Here is a 26,989-nt window from a genome sequence, read left to right as displayed (position 1 = left end):
AGTGATCATGGTGGGTGTGATGGATAGATATACAAATGACAAGAGAGTGAGCCTCAGCGGACCTAGAGCAGATCTGGAGCTGTCGGACCCATCAGCAGTGGGTCTAACCCAGCTCTAATTCAACCAGGCAGCCTGCAGTCACACATGCACAGAGTATTTTTAGGCTTCACTTCTCTTTTTTCTTCCTCTTTGAGCCAAACTGAGCTGAACCAGGATTACACACACTCCAAACATACTTACTCTTCAGTGACTGCAGCTGACTTTGCTGGCTGTATGTTGGTTTTGCATTTAAACAAATGTTGCCTTGCAACATTAAAGATAACATCATTGTAGTTCTGTATTTTGACACATTTTGTAAATCTTGTCTTGGGGTGAACTATAACGTCCACTTGTATTCATGAGAGCCTTAATACTGCTCATTAATGATACTCCATTTTGTGATATTTTGCAATGCAACTAACACTTGTAAACATGCAAGTTAAATGTTAAGTTCTCAATATAATAAATGTTAAGTTCTTGTCTTGTAGGATCCAAGAATCAGCCATGGGTGCAGATTCAGAGGAGGGCCCTCCGGCCGGTACTCAACACCTCTCACATCTCTCTCTCCGCCATGCTCACATCCACTAGGAGCCAGTACGAGCTCGGGGGCTTTCCTTATCCTCTGGGCCTGGAGCACAACTCCACAGGTGAATACTGCAGCATTCAGCACCACTGTCAAGCTACAGTAAACTACTTGGTGGCTGGAGATGGAGTTGCCCTATAATTAACTGAAAATGACGGAATGGTGTCATCCACGTGATGGACTTCTGCCGTCTTTTACAGTGACGCTGCGATTACATTGAATTCATTTTTGTTCTTAATTACAGCAACTGAAGCTGTGTTCTTGAATATGGATGGGCACAAAGCCTGCACTCTCTGCTGCTCTTGAGAAGAGGGCTTGTCAAATCTGACCACCCTTCAGTCATGTACTGTGCACACTACTCAGTCCACTTCCATATCACTTGCATTCCCAGAGTGCACTGTCCCCTCCCCCACTTGCAAGTGTCAGCTCAATGTTCCTGTAGTACCCAGTCTCACCCAGCACAACGACGTTCACGACTTAAATGTCATCTCTTTACTAAATTAACACTGGGTCATAGTTTGTGCTTTTTTTTTTTTTTTTGTCTGTCCACACACATGCACCATCGATTCTCTTTGGGGTTTAGTTGAAATGGTGGAGGAGGCACAGGGCAAGAGCCTGTGCTCAACGATGAATAATCTGTCAGATTAAAGAACCAGGACTTTGGCTGGAAGAGCTTCTTGCCCATATGCCCCTGAGGTTAAACTCTCTGTCTTTGTCTCTCTTTCTGTCTCCTCCCAGGCTCGAACAGCAGCTGGGTGGAGCTAACTGCCGTGACTGCACTGTGCGCCACCCTCACCGGTCCGAATGGCACTCAGGTCCAGGTCACAGATCCCATCCACGTATCTGTGCCCCTTCCCTCAGACTCACCCCTCCAAGATGCCACAAGCGTGCCCATCTGGAAGTTTGAAGAGAGATCAGGTAAAGAGTATAAGATTGTAGTATATCATATAAGAATGGAGTATATCAAATGTTCTTATTTCTTTGATAACAAGTGATCACAGGATCATTGTGACATTTATCCTTGCAGGCTGTTTGGCTGACAAAGCTCTGACAAAATTCACTTCCATCTGCTCCTTTATTGAGAAGCATGTTATACAGGCACTGACAAATGTCCCCGTTTGTAAAAAAAAATACAGACACTAAAATTGTTGCTTAAAGTGGATCTGTTATCCCTTTGGTATTTATTCACATTATGCTGTTGTATGCAAATATTTCTAAAAACATCTTAAGAGTTTCTGTCTAAGATTTTGTCTTTACTCTTCAGGGACCCTAATCTAATTCCTGGATGATAAATACACAATGCAATTGCTAATGCTACCTAAACAGCTTGGGTCAATGTCTGGTCCAGTCTGGTGGAAGGGAATAACCATGGCCCCATCTATTCCTTCCCTCCAGCACCAGGTGACAGGGAAGCAGCTCTGAGAGGGTGGTTGCTCATCTCACTGTAAGGTAGTAGGCATGGGAGGCAGAGATGGAGAGATAGAAGATAGTATCTACGTTTTGCTGTCACATCGGGGCTGTGCTCTCGTTTAAAGAAAGGGGACTGTGTCAGTGATGTGCCAAGGAAAGTTCCTGTCACCAGTTACATGCTGGCTTAGAAATGCATTCACCTACCTGGAGTTGTGTGTCTCCCCCCCCCCCCCCCCCCCCACCCAGCACATAGTAGTGGGATCAGTGCTGTAGGCTGTAGTTCACTATAATTTAAAAGGGAGGGGGAGGGGGAGTGGGAGAGGGAGAGGGAGAGAGAGAGAGAGAGAGAGAGAGGGAGAGGGAGAGGGAGAGAGAATCTGAAGTTCTGACTACAGCTGGCCTCATCTCGGTTTCTTCTCAAAAGAGGGAGTGATTAGGCACCTGGCAGCCATGGCTAAATTCCCTGAATACAAGCAGAACCAGCCCTGTTGGACTAAAAAAAATAAAAAATTTAAAACATATAAGCCTTTAAAACATATGACAGCTTTGTCGTACATGTGGTTGCATCCCAGTGCCCTATTAACCTCAGTGGATTTAGTTATCAGTTTATCTAAGGCTGTAAATGGTATGCTTCCATTCTCAGCCTTTTATTCTGAGTGAACCTCTGCACTTTTTTATGATGTCCCCTTTAACATGAAAGATATATTTAGATTTTGCCTCCCTTGGCTATAAAGCGAAATCTCCAATTATCTCCAAGTAAGCAGCTTAGTTGGAGGACTCCTAATCCCAGTCGTTTAGATGAAGATATTCTTGAATAGGAGAGCACAGCCTGCACTGTTTTTTATGGTTGCCAGGGTTACAGATTTTGAGATGCTGTCCAAGTGGCATTTTGGTTTGTTCTCTCAAAAAGATTTTCAGCCCCCGTCTGATTCCCGTGGCCATTTACCAACCTTACAGGCATGTCAATGGAGCGGGTAGGACTGCACAACACAGTCTGTCAATCATCATCAGCATACTGAATTTTGCAGTATTTGCATATCAGAAAAGTACACTATATAAATGTGCCTTCTGACTAATCACATTTCTTTTCTCATGCTTTGTGGTATCCTGACCATAAGCAGCCACAGAACCCACATTTGCCATATCTGAGATTGATCACATGATGCAAAAAATGTGAATTATTTTAGTGAAGTAATGTAGGCAAATCTCTAATCATTCACACAAGGGGCTTGGCAATGTTATCTTGATGTATTGTAATGAATATCACATTTAGAATATGTAGCGATATGCAGCAATACTTTTTTTTTTCTGTATTGTACAGTCCTGGATAATGATAATTTCTTAAAGAAGGTATGGTTACTTTTGCCAGTAAAACTTTCCCATCATATATCCTTATTTAGACATGACATAGGGTACCGTCTAACCTCCTTTGTGAACTTACTGTTGAAACCATTGAAGGTCACTCAAATAAGTGTGCTGTGGTGATCTCACAGTCATTGTCTCACACTTATTTGCATTAAATGGCATTCTTATTAAAACAGCATCCCCTTGATAGTAAGTCTGTCTTAACTTGCCTATGATGACCTTCAGGTCTGAGCCCATAGACAGGCAATGTTGCAGTATTAACTAATGCATAAGTAATAACTAATTGATTTTTGGAGAGACAGAGTGAGGCATCTGGTAAATCTCATTTGGAAAATCTCATTTGATCTTGTTATGCCTTTACTGTGTTGTAAGGTTGTGATTGTTTGTGACACAGAAGACTGCCTGTATGTACTGATCTGTCTCTACTCTTGAAATAAAGCTCCTGCCATAACCTGATGCTATTTGTGGTATATAGATTTTTAATATTGATTTACTGACACATATTAAATGAAAGATATTTATTAAAAGAAACAGTATAGATTTGTATATGCTGTTAGAACTAAGTCCTTTATGCAAAGTAAATTTAAGTAAGTTCCTCAGCTCCAATCTACTACCAAGTCTAGTAAGTTTTCCTTGGACAGTGATGTTGCATAGCTGGAGGACCTGGTGGGAATGAGTAACATTGTTTATTTAACAATCCAAGAGTGATGATATTGAGCACTCTCAGACTTAAGGATCTGAGAGTACTGATATTCAGCACTCTCAGGCATAAAGATCTGAAAGTGCTGATATTCTCGTCTGTATCAGGAGGAGGGAGGATACATTTCCAGATTCTCTTCTGCTGCTGTCACCTTCCATACAGTCGGGACGACTCTGGAGGGACCCGGCACTTATGCATGCCTGTGCTAACACGTGGCTGAATTACTGTGCATAGTTCGTTGAGGTGGCCACAGACATAGAGGCTTATGTATGTGGACCCCAGGCAGTGAAAGCTCAGTTAGGAGAGGGGTAAAAATGAGTGTGGGTGGGGGGAATAAAACAGCATTCTGAAGACAGGCCTAGTGTGTGGAAAAGGATGATGCAGCCATGTGCTGTGGGTGTGCGTTGGATCATGTGCCTGCTGTGCTAATCTGACCATCTCCTTTGAGATCTGTTTGTTTTGGAGGCAGATCGCAGACGATGGAGAGCTTGGCCAAAGAGTGGAGGAGGCCACCTGACATGGTTTGTGCTGGGGCTGACTTCATTTCACTGGGGAAACCCCCTGCTTCATCTAGAGGCACTGGGTCTCCCAGCTGTGCCCTTCCTGCATCTCCCCCTAGTGGCTACTCTGCAATGTGCCATGCATACTCAAAACAGTGTCAGTGACACTGCATGAGTTAAATGAGCTATGAGGTTTTCATAAATTAATTGATGGTGCTTTCAGTTTGTAAATCAAAGCATAGCAGGTGGGTCCAAAAAGGCAGGGGGAGTTTGGAAGTGAGACTGGCCATTAATGAACCAGACAGGGAGTAAATCTGTGAAGCATGATAAACTGGTCCAGCATAATGGAAACTTGTCAGTCATGTTGTGTAGCCATGTTTTATAAATCTGGAATGACCTAAAGTTTACACTGGCCTGAGTACTGAGCTGAGGAAACTTAGTGGTGCTCCGACTGCAAGCCTTGGCACCAGCACCCTGTGCTGTACACCCAGACCTGAAGAGCCTAGCTCTAACAGTGTTCATTAAGACTCAGTTACACTGTGTTCATGTAAAACAGTTCTGTACTTACTGAATCATCTTATACACTCCTGCTATTTATTTTTGTCTTGTGTGAATACATAGATGCAGTACAATTATCGTGTGAATAGGCGTAGTTTGGAAGTATTGCTGGAAGGAAGAAAATTATTCCATGCTGGAGCTGTCAGGATGTATTAAGTCATGCAGTTTTTAAAAATGTTCTTAGGGTTGTCTCACAAATATCATGGCACTTCCTGCCTTGTCTCTGATCCACAGCTGCAGATCCTGAAATGGCGTTATCAGCAGAGCGAAGGCGGGAGCACTAAACATCTATGTTATATTTTTGTAGGCAGCTATACAGTCATCCTGGTTTACATTTGTTAAGATTCTAATTGACGATTAACCCTCAACAGTGTATTTTGGTACAGGACAGCCTGCAGGATAAATATATACATTACTGGGAAGTTGTTTTCTCCTTTAGCTTGATGCCTTTTGCAAGTGGTATACTTATTGTGTCCATGTGTGTGTTTGCCCTCCTGCAGGACTGTGGCTCAGAAGTGGTGCAGGCTACATTAGCAGAGATGGAACACACATGACCTGCAGTTTTGTGGCTCCACATTTAGGATACTGGCTGGCAGCTTTTCCTCTGGCTACAGGTGACCTCTGCTTTGCCCTATGCACTGCCCTGCCTCCTCTGTGCAAAACCCAGGCTGTATTTTCCACATAAAAGAAATGCATAATAAATATGTTTTTGTGCCTAGTTATCGTGATTGGTATAATTTTACATTTGTACCATTTGTATTTACGATGCTGCTTAGAGGAGGTTATAAAGAGTTGCTATCCTTCTGAATCACACATACATGCTATCTTTTACCTATTGAAAATCCTTTCTGTGTTTATGGGAAATCAGACTTTTTTTCTATAATTATATAGAAATATCAATTATTAATTATAGCACTATCACAATTGTCAACTATAGAACTATATATTGTATATCAAAGACATCCCTTGAAATAGAGCTGTGCATGATCACAAATAAAGTTCCTAATGATATCCTATGATCCAGTTTTGCATCAGTTGGCAAGAGCACACACAGAGTATGATGTGTTTGTGTTCTAGGCACGGTCCTGAACCCCTCTGGTCTGAGAGACATCACCACATATCACACCATCTTTCTCCTGACCATTCTGGGCTCCATGGCCCTTCTGGTTCTAATCCTGCTCTGCCTGCTGCTGTACTACTGCAGGTACTTGGGCTGGAACTCCCTGTGCTGAGGAGTATGGAACTCCATGTGTGTGCTGGAGGTCACAGCTTCACAGCATTTTCTACAGTTAGAGGCCTTCAGCTGAGGTTGCTGAGCTGTGTAATTGAGTCAGGCACATTTAGTTCTGATTCTTTCCTTCAGACCTCTGTTAGTGTGGTCTATAAAGACATAATTTGTGTTTCCTGATTCATCTTTGCATGATATCAGTGTAATAGAGAAAATTCATGCTTTGATATGTAGTTTTGTCGAGTTTATTATAAACGTAAAGTCAGTAGTACTTTTTCATTACACCATTTGACTCATCTTTTCAATGTCTTTTCCTGTCAGGAGACGATGTTTAAAGCCCCGGCAGCATCGGCGTAAATTGCACCTCTCCTCCCTGGACAGCTGCACAAGAGACCAAGGCACATCCACTTCACAGCTCAACCTCATCAGCGGTGGGCATATAGAGACAGCCGCCTCTATCAGAGATGCCAATGGTGTGAAATCGGTGCTGTCCTCCACCCGGGACCTGCACAGCTTGCGTGAAGACTTTTTCGGGCGTGGCCCAAAGCCTCAGCACTTGAAGCGGAACACGTATGGCAGGCACAGCGAGACTTTCCCGCTGCAAGCCGCCCACTCTCCCCACAGCAGCAACTTGGAGCCACTGCAGCGAGATGACCCGATCAGGGGCTACAGCTCAGCTGATAACTCTGATGACCGGCGTCACCGTGATGGCAAGGACATCCATGTTTCTGTGTCTGATGCTCCATCCCTGCCATTCAGTGACCATTACCATGAGCACGGGCAGGACAGCAAGCCCCCGGAATACTCGGACTCCCAGACAGCAGACCGTGCAAATGGCCAGCTGATCTTCTGCCACTCCGTGGATCATATGAAGGAGGGCATGTACCATGGCATGGTGCCCACTCTGGTCATCCCGGCCCATTACGTACGCCTGTCCTCGGACCTGTCAGCCATGGAGCAGGCTGTGGAGAGGCAACAGCAGCTGCAGCATGACATGGAGGCCATCCAGGTGAGCATGACCCTGCCTCGAGTGCAGGGCCAGCACCAGAAGAGCCAGCAGGAGCAGGCTGAGCCCCAGGAGGAAGACAAGGCAGCTCAGCAGGGTGAAGGATCCCAGGAGCAGCAGTGGAGCTCAGAGGATTCCTCCGGTCCGGTTCACATCCCAGTCCTGTTCAATGACTCGGCTGTGGCACAGATGAACGGCGAGCTGAAGGCACTCACAGAGAAGAAGCTACTGGAGCTCGGTGTCAAGCCGCACCCACTCGCCTGGTTCGTGTCACTCGACGGACGCTCTAACGCCCTCGTGCGCCACTCCTACATCGAACTGGGCAACGAGCCGCTGGGGCAAGCCATGCAGGAGCACCGCGCTGAGACGTACCCTGGGAACTCTGGGAGGGCTTCACAGAGGAAGATGAAGGAGGAGAGCAGAGCGAGGGAGAGTGGCGACAAGAAGGTTCACAGTAAGTTCCACTCCAAGCTGCCGGTCATCGACTCCACTGAGCCTGCTAGCAGAGAGAGCCGAGCGGCAGCATCTTTGCCGGAGGACGGCTCAGCACTGGCACTGACAGACAAAGCCCAGGAGTCGCAAGGAGGAACGTTTTCTCGGCAAGAGCGCAGCCATGATGACGGCAGTGCATTTGTGGTGCACAGGGAGACAATGACCAGCCCCGGCGATGATGAAGGTGATGACAAAGATGAGGAAGACGAGAATAAGAAGAGCCCCTGGCAGCGACGGGAGGAGAGGCCACTCATGGTATTCAAGTAGTTCCCTCGAGTGGACAATCATGAGAACTCAAGAGGACTATCAAGGCAATCCTCTTAGATGCTCACTCATTTGGAGGCATTTGATGGAATAAAAGAATAGACATGCAAGAAATGCAGGCAAAAGCACAAAATGACAGGGAAAGAGCCACTTACCGGAAGAATGAGTAGTGAACAGCCTAGTGTTTGACCACTGGTACAAGCAAACTGGCTTTTGCATGAGCTCTACCTGCCACTGGATAACAAATCCTCCTCGATGCTCTGCCGATGTTGTGTTTTCCTAAAGCAGAATGAAAAAACACATGGGATGTAGACACCAATTCACAAACCCAGAGAAGGCCATATTTTCTAAAGCCGAGTTTATTTTTGAGACTTTTTAAAATATATGATTAACTTTTAATGTGACCCCTTAATGTGCGCCTTCCAGCAACCCCTCATAATCCCCCATGGCAATGAGTCTGAGCCAAGTTCACACTGTCTTTGGGAAGTACTCCACAGGCCTTAAAGAATTCCTCAGCAAAGAAGACAAAAAGCCTAAGAAGCAAGAAAAACAAAGTTTAGCAAAGAAAAAAAAAACATACAGACTGAATTCAGGATGTTTTAAAGTATGTTTGCTTTTTCTGAACCTTTGTTTTGTTTTGTTTTTTAAAGGTTTGATTTTATATGACTTAACTAAAGCTGAAACACAGAGATGTGTGTGTGTGTGTGTGTCAATCATACCATTCACAAAAGGCAGTGAAATGGTTGCTGTATTAATGGTTGTTTACTCAAAATATGACTTAAATTTTAAAAATGTAATTCTCACTTAACAACACTGAATCTGGTTTCTGGTCAAAGCTGCCATTTTTACCTGATCAGTGATCAGTTTTTTCAATTAGTTAGCAACTGTATTCTGTTGTCATATCTAACTACACAGTTCCTGTGTTAGCTTCTGTGGGATGCCCTGGCATAGGTGAGATTTTGTTTAGATTAGTGCACAATTGTATATGTCTTACATGTCGAATTGGAAGATCTATGTAATGACAGCATAAGCCATTATGTAAAAATTCAAATATCTGGAACATTCTCAACTTTTGCCCGGATAAATTCTATCCCCCAAATCAGGGTGTGGAAGAAGCGTGTGTTTTGACAGTCTGGATATGGCTGAGTTGGGAGAGGGAGAAGCATACTGTTGTATCTGGTGTCCCTCAAGCCTTGGCTGGTTAGCCTTCACTCAGATCTTTGCTGCATATATTTATCAGGAGGCACACTTCAGCAGTTCTTCATTATTATAAATTTTAAATGAAATTAATCATTTTACGTTCACTGACTCCAGCCCAGTTTGTCAAGTGATGCATATTGTGCATGGATGAATTTACAGTAGAGAAACTGTATCAGGTACATTTTTTTAAACACGACTGAGAATTGCTGAGTGAAGCACTCTTACTAAACTGTGTGAACCACTTATTGTTTATAACACTGTAGTAAACATAACACTTTTGCTCTGGTCTCATGTTTTTGTTTTATCTCCATTCTGTTTTGCCAATGTCTAGCCACAATGTTATTTGTCCCAGCTGAGTATGCCTGTTAATTGAAGATTGTCTTAAGTAATTGAAGTGCATCTGCTTAAACCATTTTGACAACTTTTTAAAATATTCTTTGGCAGAATATAAACAAAGAAAATTACACATTAGCCATGGAGTGTCAAAATCTTTTTAAAAGTAAAGCAATTCAAAACAGTACTATATCAAGTGCAAACAACTTTCTTGGTTTTCCATAAAACACTGTCCTGCTCAGGCTCTCTTTCTCTCTCTCCATCTGTCCATTTCATCCTTTTTATACATTGCCTTTGAAGTGCCTTTTTGAGTCTTACTCTCCCACATAGCCTTGCTGAATTGAACTGCTGTCCTTAAAAGTTCCAAGAATAGCGGGCCATCTAAACTGAAAATCTTAGATAAGCTTTGTTTCTGTTTCTTCCATGCTCATTTTTCATTAGGTTTGTCCTACCATTAAAGAACTGCCTCATAGTAATGTACCACACAATTCTATTTTTTATCAGCAATCTTCTACAGTAGGTCATAGTACATGACAGCTTCTGAGCCATCTTGTCCATTCTTTCCCTTTTGCTTGCGCCCTTGCACTCTGATTTCTCACTTGCCTTGACATGCTTCCCATGTCTGCTGCACCTTTATCTGGAAATACCCAGAGTAACTTGGTTCTAAGCTTTTGGAGGATCCATTCCTTACACATTTGGGTAAACTTGATATGGTTTGAGGTGTTTCTGATGCTTCCACAGAACTATAACTTTTGGTTGACCTGGCTGTATTTGCCGGTTGTTTGTGATAATCAGTCTCCATATAACTGACTCTAATAACAGCTACTGCATGTATTTTAATACATAAGATGCACTGTTTGACAGGTTAAAGGTTAATGCCATGCTGGGATGTGAAATCCTTTGTTCTACAAAAAAATTATGCTTCAAACTTGTAAACATTTTCTTCTGTGTTCTTGTCGTTTCTGATTAGTGTCTGTATTACAGATATGTAACAGCATTTGAAATAACTATTTGTCTTGTACAATAATATAGATTATTTTAGTTTATCCTTTTGACAGGCTGATAAAGATTAAAAGTTTACATACAACAGTAATCTAGTATAAATGGAAAAAGTCTGCTCATGAATTTGACATTTTGATCGTGCATTCTCTTACTGTAATTGTTTTGACCACTTTGTATGTATGAGACGTTGTTGAACTGAAATAATTAAAAGCCAAGTAAAAAATTGCATATTTAAAAAAATGTCCAGTGCTTGTGGTTGTGGAAACTAGGGAGAACGCCAATATTATCGAACAAACTTTATAATACTTTTATACGTTTATAATACTGCACTGTCTGTGTCGTTAAAATGTTATGAAAGCTTTTTGAATAACTTATGATTTCACAGTATAATTCTAAGCAATTATTGAATGTAGATTTGCTAATTATTGCTCATTATAAATTCGTTACTTTCATTCATTTCCAAGAAACAAAATGGTTATAAAGCGTCCGCTAGATGGCACAAGGCTGGACTCCTGAAATGGTAATCGGATTAATTTGGTTTATGCATGTAAGAATAAAATAGTTTTATTTTTGAATAGTATACTAACACACTTTAAATACTTTTTTTAGTTTTTGTCTCCGTTGCTTCTTTTTGCATCTTTCTTGTTTGTGGTCCTGTGCAAAAAGAAAAAAAAAGTATTTAGCTATAAATTGTTTTTATTTAGTGTTGATTAATGGTGAGTTTCTATTTATTCCGATTCTGGGGCCACAATGCCAAATATATGTGAGCAAATAATCCTAAAACGCGTTACTGTCCTTGAGAGTGCGCGCGCGGGCTCCTTGTGCTTCGTGTTTGCCTTGTCTTCCCCCCATTAAGAGCGAGAGAGGGGAACGGGTGGGATAGGGCAAAGAGAAAGAAACGCCACCTTTCAAGAAAACAGGCCGCAGACGCTGGTGTGATACTGAGACCGTAAGAAAAAGCCTTGGGAGGCGGAGGAAAAAAAGGCTGTCTATTCTGTGACGGGAGAGTCATTCAAACCCAAGGTCGACTATCCACAGGACGCCTCTCAAATTGCGACATATAAAAAGCGATAAACAGCTACTGAGGATGGAACAGGCATACGGGGCTGGAAAAGCTGGTGGTGCTTTTGATCCACTAACCTTCCTTCAACAACCTCAAACTATTCTTCGTATTATGTCTTGGGTGAGTAACTGATCCTACCAATTATTTAATTTAACGGCAAGATTGCGTCCTGCTTCTGCATGATATGCTAAAAAATCTTGGACTTTGGTTCAAACCGTCCACTTTGGTATCTTAACTGACTTACAAATGAACTTTTTTTTTTAATGCCTGTCAACGAGCCAGATCTCGTAGGCTAAGAGTGCGTGCGGAAGAATAACAGGTGTGGGATGGGACCGTCGATGCAGTGGCACAGTGACAGAATACTATGCACATTTGTAATTTTCGTTAAACTTGTAGTGCATTCATAAATGCTATGCGTTTTCAGCAGAAATATTTCTGTTCCTGTTTGCGTCAAGCACACAAATGTAAACGAATGCAGACACTGTGCATCCGGAGCAGTGTGTTTTTTTCGAAAGTAGTTTAACTGAAGTTGCTGGGTTTCCGCAGAATAGATTTCCATCTGATTCTGTATTTAGGCTATATTATGTCATGTAAATTGTATTTACATTTGTGTTCCAATTTTAAATGGCATTAAGATTTCTTTTGATATCCAAAGTACCTTTTGACCGCTTTCATAGTCATATTGAAGAAGCTCCTCTGCAGTCTCCTACTGCTAGCAAACGAGGGACTGGATGAATCTGTCTCAAGTGTGCATTTGTCACGGATATAAAACCATAATTTTGGCTCATCTCCTGCACCTTCTGTTTGTGTGTGTGTGTGTGTGTGTGTGTGTGTGTGTTATTTGAACACATGGTGAGAAGGTGGGAGAAATAGATTACAAATGGGGAGAGGGGGGAGATAGCAGGGTACTGTATGTAGACCTCATCATGCTCCAGATTTATTTTTCCTTTCGTTGTATTGTTAAAACATTATGATCTTTAACCATTTGTTAGATCAGTTTGCTTGGCAAATAAAAGATATTTACTCAGCCCTTTACTCAGGGTGCTGCATGTTTTCTATGAGCTTTAGCTTTTATGCTACTTTTTATTTGTACACATTTTTAATAAATTGTTGTGAAATGTGTGTTTGAGTGTCATTTGGCTACCACACTGACAAAGAGGCTGTGAAACATCTGCATCCCTATTTATTCAGATGTGCTCTGATCCCAGTAAAAGTGAAGAGAACCCAAATTGCTGTAGTCATATGGGTGCGTTTTAGATATCAATAGGGAAATATTTTCTGTGTTGTTAAATGGATAGAGATATGCAAAGTATTTGTATCTGTATTTGATTTCTCTCCACTAGGGATGTGCAAAAAAACTGACTAATGTCCAGACCTCAGTAACTTCTTATCTGACTGGGCATGGTAGCAATACAATTTTTTTATTAAACTTCTAATTTTAGAATATTAAAATATTGTTCTACAATAAACTGAGGCAACTTAACTAGTAGACATTGGAACTAACAAAGGCACTAACAATATATCTTGCTGTGTGTAAGCAGGAGAGTAGCCTTGTCAAGTGTCAAGGAAGATCTACTTCTACACTGCTAACAATAGGCTAATTTACAGAGCTACAAGAGCTAGCCTAACCTCATCCCAGTCAAATAAGCTCTGCTGCATCTCTGTCTGTTTTGTGAAACAGTGCCATGGCAACTTTGATAGAACACCAGCTATATGATGTTTTGTTTTGTTTTTTTCCTGAAAACAAATAATATAAAAATATTTATGTAAAATAAATATTTGTAAAACCCAACCATTTGTGCTTTGCTCAATACTGTATTCGTATGTGTGGTCTCCCCTAAGGGGCACAGACTGTCGTTGTGTGAGGGATCTGCATCTCTGATAAATGTAAGGTGTTCCCTCTGATCCTGAGTTTACTGATTCACAGCTATGTTAGCATTATGTGGCTTGGGAGATTAAGTTTAAGTTTGAATGTCTTTATAGTAACAGTCTCATGGGGAAAGTAAATGATGAGCAGATTAAGAAAATTATCAAGGAGTTATATGTGTATGGTTAGCCCTTCTTCTTCTGACAATGCTTTATACCCATGTCATGTGTCTACTATGTACATCTACATTGCAACTATATTTTGACACTTTTATTAGACATCATAGGGATTTTGTTCCCTAAGATCCACAGTTGAAACCCTTTTTTCAGTTTGCGCAGCATGTCTGATGTATTTACTATTTTGAGTTGTGCCTAGCGAGTCTTCATATCTGACCTTTTCAGACATATTCCTTGCAGCATTCTTAGGGATATGTATTTGATAGAGACTACAAAGCACCTCTGTAAGTCACTCTGGACAAGAGCATCTGGTGCTTTAAATGGAAATGTTTTAGCATTTACAGACATCACCTGCTAGCTCCAAGCTTTCATTATAAGCCTTAAACTGCAAGGTACTTTGCTTTAATTAGACATGTCTTTTTCGGAGATAGGGTAGGATGCAGTTCCCATGATGAGGAAGGCCATTTGTTGTTGTTTTTGTTTCAGTCTCTACCCTCATGCTACCCTTTGCTTGTGCACTTGTCTTGATTTTACTCTAGTGAAGATCTCGTACGTTTAGTCACTCCAGTTTTGGTTTCTGTGTTATTTCAGCTTTGTCCTGTTTTAGATAAGGTTTCTCCAGTAGTTGTTTTCAGTTTATTTTTTATGAGTGACTCCTTTGCATCGCTCCTCACTGTCAGTTTTGACAGAGGTATGATAGTTGTGACAGTAGAACCAACACTTTATAAGGATGTAGCAAGCTGAACTGGAGAGGTTTGTGGATGAGGTTCTGGTTTGCCTCTTTGTGCCTGCAAACATGGCAAGCGAACGCCACTACAAATGGCATGTGGCACCCCAGATTGTGGACAGATTAAATGGCATGTGGCACCTTGGATTGTGGATAGATCCCTGCTCCATGGAAGGGATAAGTTGCATTTAAGGGAATGCAGTGTCGCTAGTATTCAAGAGGATTTAGTATTCAGGCAGATTATGGTAGGCCTTCTAGGAGTGAGCTCCTTCCAGGTCAGCAGCTTTCATGATCCTGGGTCTCCTGGGGTAGACAACAGTCTGTACTTCATCATGCCCCACCACTGGCAACAGTGAAGGCAACACTCCTAGTGGACAAAGTGAGTGATGAGGCCATAGCAGAGAAACCTGCTACATCCAGCCAAAAGTGGCAACAACAGTGTATAACAATATGGCATCCAGAGCTCATGGTGGAGTTCATTCAAGAGCCAGAATTCACTCCAAATCCAGATCCACAGTTTATCCTCTTGCATGAGTATTTTGAGTGCTTGCCTCCATTTGCTGGCATTGCTAATGCCGCCCTGTCTCTGGCCTAGAGGGCACTGTCCTGATGGTGTGTGATGATGTGATCGTGGTCCCGGACAAGAAGCAAACATGGCCAAGCTGAGAGCTCCTGAAATCGCTGCCACCTTTGCAGAAGTCTTGATTCCTTTTGGTGATCCAGCACCCTGTGCCGAAGAGGATGCCACTCTCTCTCACATCTCCAACATGGAAGACGACGCCCAGCCTCTTGTCTTCAGACAGAGGATATCTCCCACCCTGCTTCCTGGAGGGCATCGCGTACACTGCACCCTCTCTCAGTTAGAATGCTGCCACTGCATCTATAGAATTGCCAGACACCCACCAGACCTGACGCCTGCCACCGTATCTTTGGACCTGCCAGACCTGATTCTCTTCCCCAACCTCCTCCCCAGTTCCAGTTTCCTGTCCATCCACCTATCCAGGTCTCCTTTTCTGTCTAGCCCTCAGTTTTCTTCTCCCCATGTGCTATTCATATCTTCCGTTCTTGGTTTAGTCTTTGTCCCTATCAGTGTGCTGGTTCCTGTGCCTGTCTATGTAACCCTCTCTGTCCTTTTATCAGCATCTATCCCTGTCTCCATGACACTCTCTGTCCATGTTCCCATGTCAACTGTCCTCCAACTAGTCCAGTTTCCTGCCCAGCCCCTTGTCCCGCCAGTCATCCAGTATCCTGTTCATTCACCTTTTCCGTTTCCACACTTGTTCTATCTTGCCATTCCTCGCCCTTGATTGTGTTTCTTGTTTCCGTTCATTAGTAAACATATTTCAAACTTATGTGCTCTTGTCTTGTTTTGATTGCGGGTGCTTTGTTTTTGTTCTAGATAAGAAAGATTTGTTGTTCCAATCAATATTTTTTGCTCCAGTATTGATTTCTATTTTGTTTTAATTTTGTCTTGTTTTAGATAAGGTTTTCATTGTGATTTTCAGTTGTTTTCACCGTCAGCTTTCATGATATTTTTTGTGACTCATTTAAACAAATTCTTGCCTGTATATGCCTCCTGCCTAACTCCTCAGCATCAGTTGGGATGGATGGATAGATAGATATCTGAAACATATCTAGTGCATTTTTTTGTCAATGTTGTCACCATGTCCTTCACTACATGCAAGTTCAAGAAAGCAGAGCTACCGTTCAGCTTGGAAACTTTGTATGTCTGGGCACCTTGCTCTGCATGGGAACCCTGTTTGGCCTGGGCACCATGTTCAGTATGGGAGCCCTGTTCAGCCGGTGCCCTGCTTTAACAATATCTGATTCACTTCAGAAGACACCTGATAAAGGGAAGGGAAAGACAACCTATTCATGGAGTGACCAGTGTTTTGACTGCTGAAATAATGCATGTGGCTGACTTTAAGATGCTCTGTGCAGTGTAACATTTAATTTTCAGCTGTTATAGTGGCATTCACTACACCCTTCATCAGTGAGTCCTAAACCTTAAAAAAGACAGTTGATCGCTTATACTATACAATGGAACAAATAAAATACCTAGTCTTCACTTAATGAATCTGAGCTGGATTATAATGGGTTGGAATAACAATTAATAAACTCAATTTCTATGAGTTTACATTCTAACTTAATCTTGTTTTGGTGTGATTGTTTAACAATGAGCATTGTTTGGTCAAGTTATGCTCTCAGTTCTGATATGAATGCACTCTGTGAAGGAAATTCTGCATTATAGCTAATATTACTGTATTAGCTGATTATTACTGATGGCTAATACAAGATTAGCTGATATTGCTGTCTTATAATGTTCATTTTTAAGTACATCAGCTCTGCTGAAATATGTATCCATTGTGTAGTGAGGGTTCTGTCCAATAACAATAATAATAATAATAATAATTTAGAATAATATGATAATAATCATAATGACCTGTAGAATGTGTTCCAAAACATTGTCCTAATTGTGTGTTTTGTTACTGCTTTATGAGGTTTTGCCTTTTCAATGATCAATACCTTCCTATTGTTTGTAAGGGCTGTGATTATCTCGATAAAGTTATTTTGGGTACATATAAGACTACACTGAATCTCTGTTCGAGAATGTCTGTATTCCTATTTGCTACACTAGAGTGAAGAGTTGAGCTTTTCTTCTAGTCCCATGACTCAGATCCCCCACCCCTTCTGTTTCTGTCTCTGACTGTGTCTGTCCGTGCTGTGAGCATAAGGTCAGGGAGATTCAAGGAAGTACTGTGGGAGGTAGTGGAGGGGAAAGCCAGGCAGGAAGGCCATGAACAGACTGGGGGGAGAGAAAGAGAGTGAGAGCAAGAAAGAGATTAAAAGACCACTCTGTCCTGGGTCAAAGAAAGAGATTAAAAGACCACTCTGTCCTGGGTCAAACACAGTCTTCTGTTCACTCTGTCATATATCAGTTTGCACCAGTATGAGTCAGCATCGTGGTCACAGGTCGAAGACAACATCCACAATGCCATGTACAGCCTTATTATAAAGTCTTGTAGTCATATATTTTAACATCTTCCTAAATTCAGATGCTTACTATGCTTACTATGGTGAACAGTGAAACTGCAACATTTTGGTAGGACTTCAGTGATAAGAATTATTTGGGGAAAACATGGCAAATGTGTGTCTGTAGATTCTTCTGTGGCAGTGTCCACTTCAAAACAGTACACTCCTCTGTAGCATGACCAGCAGCATGATGTAATTTCTCTGTGCCTTATGAATGGACTTGATTGATTTATTAGTGGGAGAACTATAGTTACCACTGCCCTGGTGAAACAACAAGTTCAGCCTGGTATGATCAGTTCTGGCAGGTGCTTGGGGTAGGTTCACTCTGATGCGATCAGTTCTGGCAGGTCCTTGGGGTAGGTTCACTCTGATGCAATCAGTTCCGGCTGGTCCTTGGGGTAGGTTCACATTGTTACCATCAGTCCCAGAGGTGTGATTAGAGTAATTAGAAAACTGAAATTTCTAGTTCTGTGATTTTCAAGAGAGTAATAATGAGCCTCTATAGCTGTGCTGTAAAATTATGGAATGATGTGATAAAGAAAATTCACTCTGAAGAACACTGCATTATTTAATATAGCTGTGCTGTAAAATTATGGAATGATTTGATAAAGAAAATTCACTCTGAAGAATATTCCTAATATTCTGTATCTATGTACAGGTTCCTCATTCCTCATATTCTGTATCTATGTACAGGTCATTTACTACTACACTTTTATTTACTACTACACTTTTATAGGTTCTGTAAATTGGACTCATTTTGGACTAGGACAATAAGACATTACTAATGTTTAATGATAATTGCACCTTAATCAAATTCTAAAACAGTATTCAGGTTGATACAAACTTGAAATACAAGGCACATAAAGCTCTGCTGCTAACAATCACAAGATCAGAGCCCCATGTGCTGCCTGCTACAATGCCTCCTTTCATGTGCTCATGGGAAGCAGGAGCCTTGTGATCTGGGCATCTGAATGCCCAAGCCGTATGCCTGTTCTCAGATCAGCTATTCAAGGCTATATACACAGTTTTTATGAGGTCTTGGCTGAGTTGCATGCATTTTCCTCTGCAAAGCCAAAAACACATAGACTTTAAAGACTTTATATTACTTATGAGGTGAGGAAAGTAAATGCCCTGATTGCGAAAAGAAATATATGATAACATGGTGATGTGGATGTTTGAATGTCTTTGGCTTACATGTATCTAAACCTTTGGCCTGAACTATACACACTCATGCACACACACATGCACATGCATGCACAAAAAGACACAATCATTGAACTTATGCAGAGGCCATGTGTTAGGAGTATGAACTGTGCCAAAACTAGAATGCTTCTTCTCCAGAAAATTGTTGCCTATGTCCTTGTTGCAGAGGTTTATCTCTCTTTTTTAATGTCTCTCTTTTATCCTGTTTTTATGTAATCACATGTTCTCTCTCATTCTTTCTTTCCCCATGCCTGTAGATCTTTTCCATTGTGATCTTTGGCTGCATTGCTAATGAAGGCTACTTGAACCATCCAAATGAGATGGTAGAGTACTGCATATTTAACCATAACCAAAGCACCTGCCACTACGGAGTGGTCATGGGTTCCCTGGCCTTTCTCTGCTGCATTGCCTTTCTGGCCCTGGACGTCTACTTCCCACAGATCAGCGGAGTCAAGGACCGCAAGAAGGCCGTGCTGGCCGACATCGGCATCTCAGGTGAGACAGCCGTGAAACAACTCTCCTTACCAAGAGTTAATGCCATTGTACTGTATTGTATGTTCCAGTATATTGTACACTAAATAGAACTACAAAGTAATAAGCAACAATCACAAATGTCAGAACCTGCCTTATGGGTTATGGGTGTTATGTTGTGAGGAATCAGCACATCCAGATTCAAATCAAAAATTATTTTCAGCTCTGTATTTGTATTGTCTTATTGTATTGCCATTGTACATAAATTAATGTTTATTGGCACAGAGCAGTCTCAAAGAGAGCCTGCAGTTCCTTTACCAAGAACCTGCTCTTACTGTGACCATGCTCTTTTTCTGCTGTATTTATCCTTGATAAACCTTTCCTGAGTCAGTATTTACTTGAGGTTTGCTAGTTCACTAAACCAAATATGGTCTAAATGAATATATTTAATCATAGAATATAATATTCCCCAAAACACTGAACAAAAAGTGCTTCCCTGCCCTTAATCCATGTTCTTTAATAAGAGAAAAGTGCTTTGCTTTTCTTACACACACACACACACACACACACACACACACACACACACACACACACACACACACACACACACACACCCCAACATGAGAGTTTGCTGCTCTCTGCAGGTTGAATACAAAACTGCAAACAAATCTTCCCTTCACTTGAAGATCAAGTGGGTTTAGTGGTACAATAATACCGGACAAGATATTGACTCTTGTTATACTTGGACTTTGCCTTTAGTTAGGAGTCAGGTGTAATAATACAGTGGCCAACAAGTAAAAACATCTGGAAGTGGATCGTGTGGAACATGTTTGCATGCCAGGCCCAGAAGTGAATATCAGGGCTGTAACACATGGTGTCTGGGCTCCCTTGTTCCTCCTGTTTTCTGCAGCTTTCTGGGCTTTCATGTGGTTTGTGGGCTTCTGTTTCCTGACCAACCAGTGGCAGATGACTGAAAACAAAGACAACCCCTTGAACGAGGGGGCAGATGCAGCGAGAGCAGCCATCACTTTCTCCTTCTTCTCCATCTTCTCCTGGGTCAGTACTGCCCTTCATCACTGCGGACACCAAAGACACGCAATGTAATTCCATAACATCAAGGTCCCAGTCTGGCTGCATTGGACGGCTATAAAAATAAGGGATTCCCAAAGGACATATATTTCTCTCAAGAAGTTCCTAAACAAGGTTCTTGATGTAACATCCAAGATTTATATTTTATAGCCCAGTGGAGTCAAAACCCTTATGATTTTTCTTAAATATGATATTATAATCAATCTGTGCTCTTAAAAGGGATTTGGTAATGGTACTTAAAATGACTTTTACAGTCATGGAATGTTACTTTAAGGCAATGATCTTACAACATTAAAACAATAAAAAGGTTAGTTAATGTTATGATCCACTAATGACCCCTGTGCATGCTCTTTAATCTCACTGAGAAGGAATTGTAACAATATATTAGCAGTGTTCTTTCTAGGGATGCTGACCTGGTGAGAGTCTCTCTGAAACTGCTCTGTACGGTTGTGCTGTGTTCTCTGTCAGTGTTTGCTGCATGTATCCAATATCCTTTGTATTTGTGTAAGCTTTGTCCTGCATTAATAACTAATGTCTTAAAATATATTGCTCTAATAACAACCTCATTAATATCAACTGTCAGTTGGTCTTAACTCAAGACCAGGCTCAGGCTGTAGCCTGAAAGTAATCTACTAGTGCAACTTTATTTCATTTAAACTGTGGCCAAGTCTGAATGCATTACTCTTTGTCTACCTGTGCTACCCTTATACATTAATCTTTCATTATTGTGCATTAATTTTAATGTATAATCTTAAAATTTATATTTAAAAAATGATATAATCAATAACTGAACTGAACAACCATTTAACTGGCTGATAAAATCTTAATTTTTTTTTTACATGAAATATGCTTTCATGGCCTGAACACATTTTTATTCTCTTTAACTTTTAATCCAGTAATAACTTCAGTATTATATTGTAGTTTTAGGGATTTATAGTTAATTTTTCTACTATTTTTGTACCATGACTGGTTAAAGTTTCAACTTTCTATGTCTAGACTGGACAAGTTGGATAAAGCATTGCACATAACTTGATGGTGATAATGCTGTCTCTAGAAAGATCGCTTCAAGTGTAACAGCATAAGTGTGATGGTGTTTTTCTTTTTTTTCTTTTATTACTTAGTGAAGTGCCTTTGGTCATTTTGTTCTTCTATAGGGTGCTTTAACATTGCTGGCAGTGGAGCGTCTAAAGAAAGTTTCGTTTGAAGAGGAATACAACAAGCTGTTTGCAACTCGCCCTCCTTCCCCATTTGTCTAAAGCACAGCACATGCATACATAATAGCACTGACATAACCTCTATGTTTATCTGCTATGACATTTCTTTCTTTTTGTGTTGTGATAAATGCACGTAGAGTCTCGGTGTGATCAGTATCAACTGTCATGTGTGAGAGGGGCATCACTGAATCATATGTGCCCTTTATGCAGAATGTCTATAACCACAGGTTGTGTTAGAAGACTGATATGAAGGAAACAATGAGCCCACATATTTACATTTGTGCAACAACTGTTGATCATGCAGTATTTTTTCAATAGCTCATTACTATCTGGAGTTGGAAAAGGAATTTTTTCACCTTACATTTATAGTACACATATACAACTCCATTCTTACAGAAATTACCACCTCATATGGCAAAAAAGTGTTGTTCCACATTTTTCAAGAATTCACTGACATCCTAATATTTGGAATCTTGCAGTTGTTGCTGAATGTGTTTTTGTTCCAGGTGCAGCAAGTGGAACATAAAGTGTTTAGATAGTGTATACTGTATGCCATGTAAAAAGTATCCAGTATAGTTTGACCCTGTTCTCACCATTAATGTGTGGACTATAGAGAAACTGCTGTGAAAATTCTGCCTAGGCCAGAGCTCTCTGACTTGAAGAAACAGAACTGAATGACTCTCATTTGTTTGTACACTGGACCACAGGTGGTACACATTATCCCTCTGGTGGTACACAGAGGAATCTCCAACATACCTTTTTTAAATAAAATAACATGTCGGTTATAATGGTGGTAGTTGAAGAGCCAAATATTTTCTGTGATGGTATGCGATGTAAAATCTTTGAGAACCACTACATTACAGAGTTTTCTCATTGCTGGTCTGTGCTGGACAGTTATCCCATTCAGGGAACTCAAGATGGAGCCATGCATTTAGTTTTAAGTATGCTGGTTATATGATGGTTACAGTGATTAGCCTTAAAGATAATAGAACACTACATAGGGCCATCGTCTTTGGCCTGTTTCTGCATTCACATCTAATGTCTAGAGAGCACTGTTCTTATAAGATCGTGCTATAGTTACAGTACAATTTCAGTTTTCCTTTCTGCACACTCATTAGTTTTATTTAGTTTTTAGTTATGTTATTAGTTTTCTAAAGTTAAAATTGAACATAGAACATCATCATGTTATTTGGCATTAATGTTATTGTGTGGTTTGATTTGTTACATTTACATATGTTTATATTAGAGTTTTGTTAAGCTCTGGCTACACTTGGATCCTTCTTTGTCTTAATTAGCAATTTGCTTGATTATTTTATATAGTGTGCTGTTTGTGAATTAAATTTGGTCTGTTTTAATAGACTAAAGAGCCTTCGATAGAAGTGATCTGAGCATTTTTTTTCTGCTGTGTATGTATGTATGTGTATTCTGGGTTGTGTCACTTAAGTGAAATCACTTCTTAATTGTGTCAGACTAAATAACTTCTAACTTTGATCTATATTAACATAGTTGATCATTTGAACTAACCAAGTTAATGTATTTCTCTCCCTTTCTCCCTCTCTCTCCTCATCATCCTGATTTCCCTCCACTCCCTAATCCTTATCTTTGTTTACAAAATGAATAATGGCCCTACATTCATTCTCAATCCTACCACTGACACATAAACATAATTACTTCCCTCTTTCCACTCTACTGTAATACTCAGTCTTTTCCACACAATAATCTTTGTGTACCCATCAACCCTTTCTCTGCTCACCTGCTCACATCCTTCAGGCTGGTCAGGCTTTTTTGGCATTCCGGAGATTCCAGCTTGGTGCAAGTTCCGCTCTGTTCTTGCAGGACTATGCTGACCCTAGCCAGGTCACTGCAGCAATGCCCCCGGCAGGTGCAGAGTACATGACCTACACAGGTGACGTGGATGCAACAGGCAGTATGGGTTCCACTTACAACAGCTCTGCTGGCTACCAGAGACAAGACTACTGAGGTGGGCCGAAGGAACCTGGAGTTCAGCCGCTGTATGCTGAGCTAGGTGAGCCATGACGAGGGCTTATGTACAATTGCTTATGTACAAGAGGGAAACACTGGGTGGAGTTTTGCATTTGCATAGACAATACACACCAAGGCTGGTTGATCTGTTATATGTAGTGGCTGAAGGAGTAGAAATGGATATGCAGGGATTATTCAGATAACAGTTTGGGTACTATGGTCAAAGGTCACTGAAGGGCTTTAAGCAGAGGCAGCAAGTGGCTGGTTGGTATGACAGAAGTTCATCTTTACAGGGCAACTGTTTTGGGCAAAAGCATTTTTAACATTCTAGGTATGGAGTCTCTTGACCTGGGTTTTTTTTTCAATGTACATCTCCCAACCATTTTGCCTTCAGCCAAGGGGTGTGGATGGGGTGATAGCTTCATAGCACCCATAGTTCATCACCTGTAGTGTTTTGTCCACAGCCCTATTCTACATTCCAGTACATAAATAAAAACATAATGTTTACACAGTGACATGTAAAAAGAGACCTGACAACCTGGACCATAACACAAAGTTAATTAGTTCTTACTTCATATATGGAAAGCAAAGCCATGCACCACTAACCTAGATACCAATCAAAGTTCTATTAAACATTAGTGTATTAGGTATCTCTACTGTTAAACCAGCTCTCTCCTGCTTGTGTAACACCAACAAGCTGCATCTCATGAATCAATGACTCCTAATTAACACAGGGTTTTCAGCTGGTGTTGCCAGTAACACACTTTTGATAATCAAGATCTGATACATAAAAGAGAAGGGGTTGTGTGACACTCATGATGATTATAGGGTTGGCTGAATGTATTACATCAATATTGTATCATCTGACCAAATCAGACAAATTTAGAAACTTATAAAACCATAAAACGGCTGCATGGTTGTACAGGGCGTAATGAACTGAGTACTGAAATATAGAGCAGTGTAAACTTTAAAAGTTCAAAAATCCAAATTCATGCCATGATTTTCTATTACCAAGCTGAATCCTAGATTGGAGCATTAGTACTTTTCTAGCACAGAAGTTTCATGTGGCTGGATCTGTGATGATGCCTGTGTTGATGCCCCTCACTCGACGGGCTCTTCAGAACTAGACAGCATGTAATATCAGCACACCCCTCACCATGGAGCACCCTCACAGTCACACTAGAATTAAACTGTCTGTAGTTCCATTACTGGATATTTTCCTCTTCAGTGCTCTGTAAGCAGCATCATCTGCTGTTTATTTTTCTCCTCAATACATCAGGGAAAAAGTTTTATTTGTGATTTTGACAGATTCTGGATGCATCTCAATTCATAATCTTTTATTCCTAATGATAAAATACGTGTTTTTGATTATAATGTTCTATGAGTGATTATGTACTAACATTTTAAAATCTGCCTATATTTATTTTATGACAGAAAAAATATATAACGAAATATATAAATCTAAGAATATTTAAAGATGTATTATGTACATTTTAAGAACTTGAAAAAGTTTAAGTAAATTAATAATAATATAAATTGTTCTAGCTATTGAAGTAACATACCGTGTATATCTATTTAATGTTAACTGGGTTTGAAAGTGCTGTGGAATATTTATTTTTATTCTAGGTAAACATGATGTTTTCTAAAACAGGAATGCTTTCTTTATTTTGTTCTCGTTTAAAATCTTGTTCATGGTTACACTTTTAAAAGAACTATTCTATGTAGACGATGTGTCAGCTGATATCTGTTATTTTCAGCCATGATTTCAGATATGTGTAGTGTTATAACAATCAGAGCAAAAATTTACTTTATCATGTCTGGGTGGCTTGTTGCAAAGACTTCTGATATTCATTAGATGTGCTGGACTGTATGTGGAGATAATAAAGAAACTGAGTAGCTACTGTTTTTATTTGAATATTATTATTCATAGATATATAGATTAAAGTTTGAAGGCTAACTGAACATCCAGTAATGGAGTGGTGTGAAGCAAAAAATCTACTTTAACTATGTCATTAAAAAGTTACTGAGGGTATTTCCTGGTTGTATAACTCATCATAGACTTTGACTTTCCAATCCACGTAATGTGCTGCATTGTCAGAATGAGAGGTAGTGACATCAATTCCTGTATTCGTACTATGTGTCAGGGAGAGTTGCAGTAAGTGTGTGTGTGTGTGTGTGTGTGTGTGTGTGTGTGTGTGTGTGTGTGTGTGTGTGTGTGTGTGTGTGTGTGTGTGTGTGTGTGTGTGTGTGTGTGTGTGTGTGTGTGTAAACCGAGATGTTGGCCATCTATAACATGTCAGCAGCACAGTAAGTCAAGACAGTGACTCATGCTCAGTATCACATAGACTCACACTGGCTCTCAAATACACTATCATTATTTAATTTTTCATTTCATTGGATATACATAAAACCTAAAAGATAAAACTTAAACTACAAGTCTAGATTTTTATATTTAGTAATATAAACCAAGCCTAGCACAGCAGGTGTAATGTCCAGGCCATACTAAATGTATCTGTTGTCCAGTTTGGTGAGTATACTGTTAACTGTTGTGAGATACAGCAATCCCTAATCTCTAAATCAACATTGCACAAGTCTTTGTTCAGTATCAAATAAACATAATTTTTTTTTAATGTTAACTTTTAACTTGGGGAAAAATCTCCTATTGCTGTCCCCTGTTTAAAATAGTTTTTAAACATCATGCTTTATTAACAATTTCACTGTCAAAAGTGTTTTGTTTTTTTTTACTTATTGTACAGAAGAGAGAGATACTCTCGTCATATCACTATTCAACCTGTGACCTGTGCTTGTTCACACTGACACTGATGCATAATTTTGCTATTTAAAATTATTTATTCAATTCTGAATGGATTTAAGTAGTTTATCAGTACGTAAGTCATGTTATCAAGAAGCAGGCAAGGATTACATTTATTTATATCTATTTATTTAATGTTGATTATAATTCTTTTTAAGATTTGCTTTAAAATGTTACCAGGGTCATGAGTTGGTAAGTATCATGCTTTGTCACTGTTAGAATGTAAACATCCCTGATTATCAGTGACAACAATACAACAAGCATGACACAAAAAAGAGCTAAAAAGGTTTTCATGGTGACTATCACTCTTCTGAGTTTCCACATTAATAGCAGACGTTTTGAGTTCCTAAGGTTCCTTGAGAGCCAGCTGCTGAAGAGCTCTCTCAGGGAGGGTTCAGCTGGAGCCTGTGGCCAAGGCTGTGTGTCACTGCACAGTGGTGATGATGATGATGATGATGGTGTCATTGCGTCTGGTCATGAAAGTTTGTGTATCTGAGTGCTGAAAGTAACTTGGGTAAAACTCTGTGTGTGTGTGTGTGTGTGTGTGTGTGTGTGTGTGTGTGTGTGTGTGTGTGTGTTAGAGATCATTTACTGGTATCAGGGGATTTCTAAGCCCCTGATCCTGTGTTCCAGCACTGTGCCCACTGTGTGTGTGTGAGGGAGAGGGGAGA

The 26,989-nt window shown here is 40.5% G+C and overlaps 2 protein-coding genes across 4 annotated transcripts in view; both read left to right on the top strand.

Moving 5' to 3' along the window:
- fam171a2a (family with sequence similarity 171 member A2a) overlaps nt 1-10,914 on the top strand; it is a 31,694-nt gene extending 20,780 nt beyond the window's left edge. For both annotated transcript variants that reach the window (XM_027003397.2, XM_027003398.2), the window contains 5 exons: nt 528-686; nt 1,361-1,540; nt 5,656-5,769; nt 6,233-6,359; nt 6,705-10,914. In XM_027003397.2, coding sequence (XP_026859198.2) covers nt 528-686; nt 1,361-1,540; nt 5,656-5,769; nt 6,233-6,359; nt 6,705-8,148 — 2,024 coding nt within the window. In that variant the 3' untranslated portion in view covers nt 8,149-10,914. The remainder of the gene's footprint in view (nt 1-527; nt 687-1,360; nt 1,541-5,655; nt 5,770-6,232; nt 6,360-6,704) is intronic.
- A 636-nt stretch (nt 10,915-11,550) lies between these two features.
- On the top strand, nt 11,551-25,403 carry syngr1a (synaptogyrin 1a). 2 transcript variants are annotated; one of them, XM_027003399.2, is made up of 4 exons: nt 11,551-11,863; nt 19,007-19,244; nt 20,131-20,276; nt 23,360-25,403. In XM_027003399.2, exons 1-4 carry the CDS (start codon nt 11,768-11,770, stop codon nt 23,501-23,503), a joined length of 624 nt encoding a protein of 207 aa, XP_026859200.1. In that variant the 5' UTR covers nt 11,551-11,767; the 3' UTR covers nt 23,504-25,403. The 2 variants fall into 2 exon arrangements, with proteins under 2 accessions (XP_026859200.1, XP_026859201.1); XM_027003400.2 differs by lacking the exon at nt 23,360-25,403 and adding an exon at nt 21,464-22,906.
- The last annotated feature ends 1,586 nt before the right edge of the window (nt 25,404-26,989 follow it).

Source organism: Electrophorus electricus, chromosome 1 (genome assembly GCF_013358815.1).
Source record: "Electrophorus electricus isolate fEleEle1 chromosome 1, fEleEle1.pri, whole genome shotgun sequence".
In the NCBI taxonomy this organism is placed as follows: domain Eukaryota; kingdom Metazoa; phylum Chordata; class Actinopteri; order Gymnotiformes; family Gymnotidae; genus Electrophorus; species Electrophorus electricus.
This window is presented reverse-complemented; position numbering and strand designations above follow the sequence as displayed.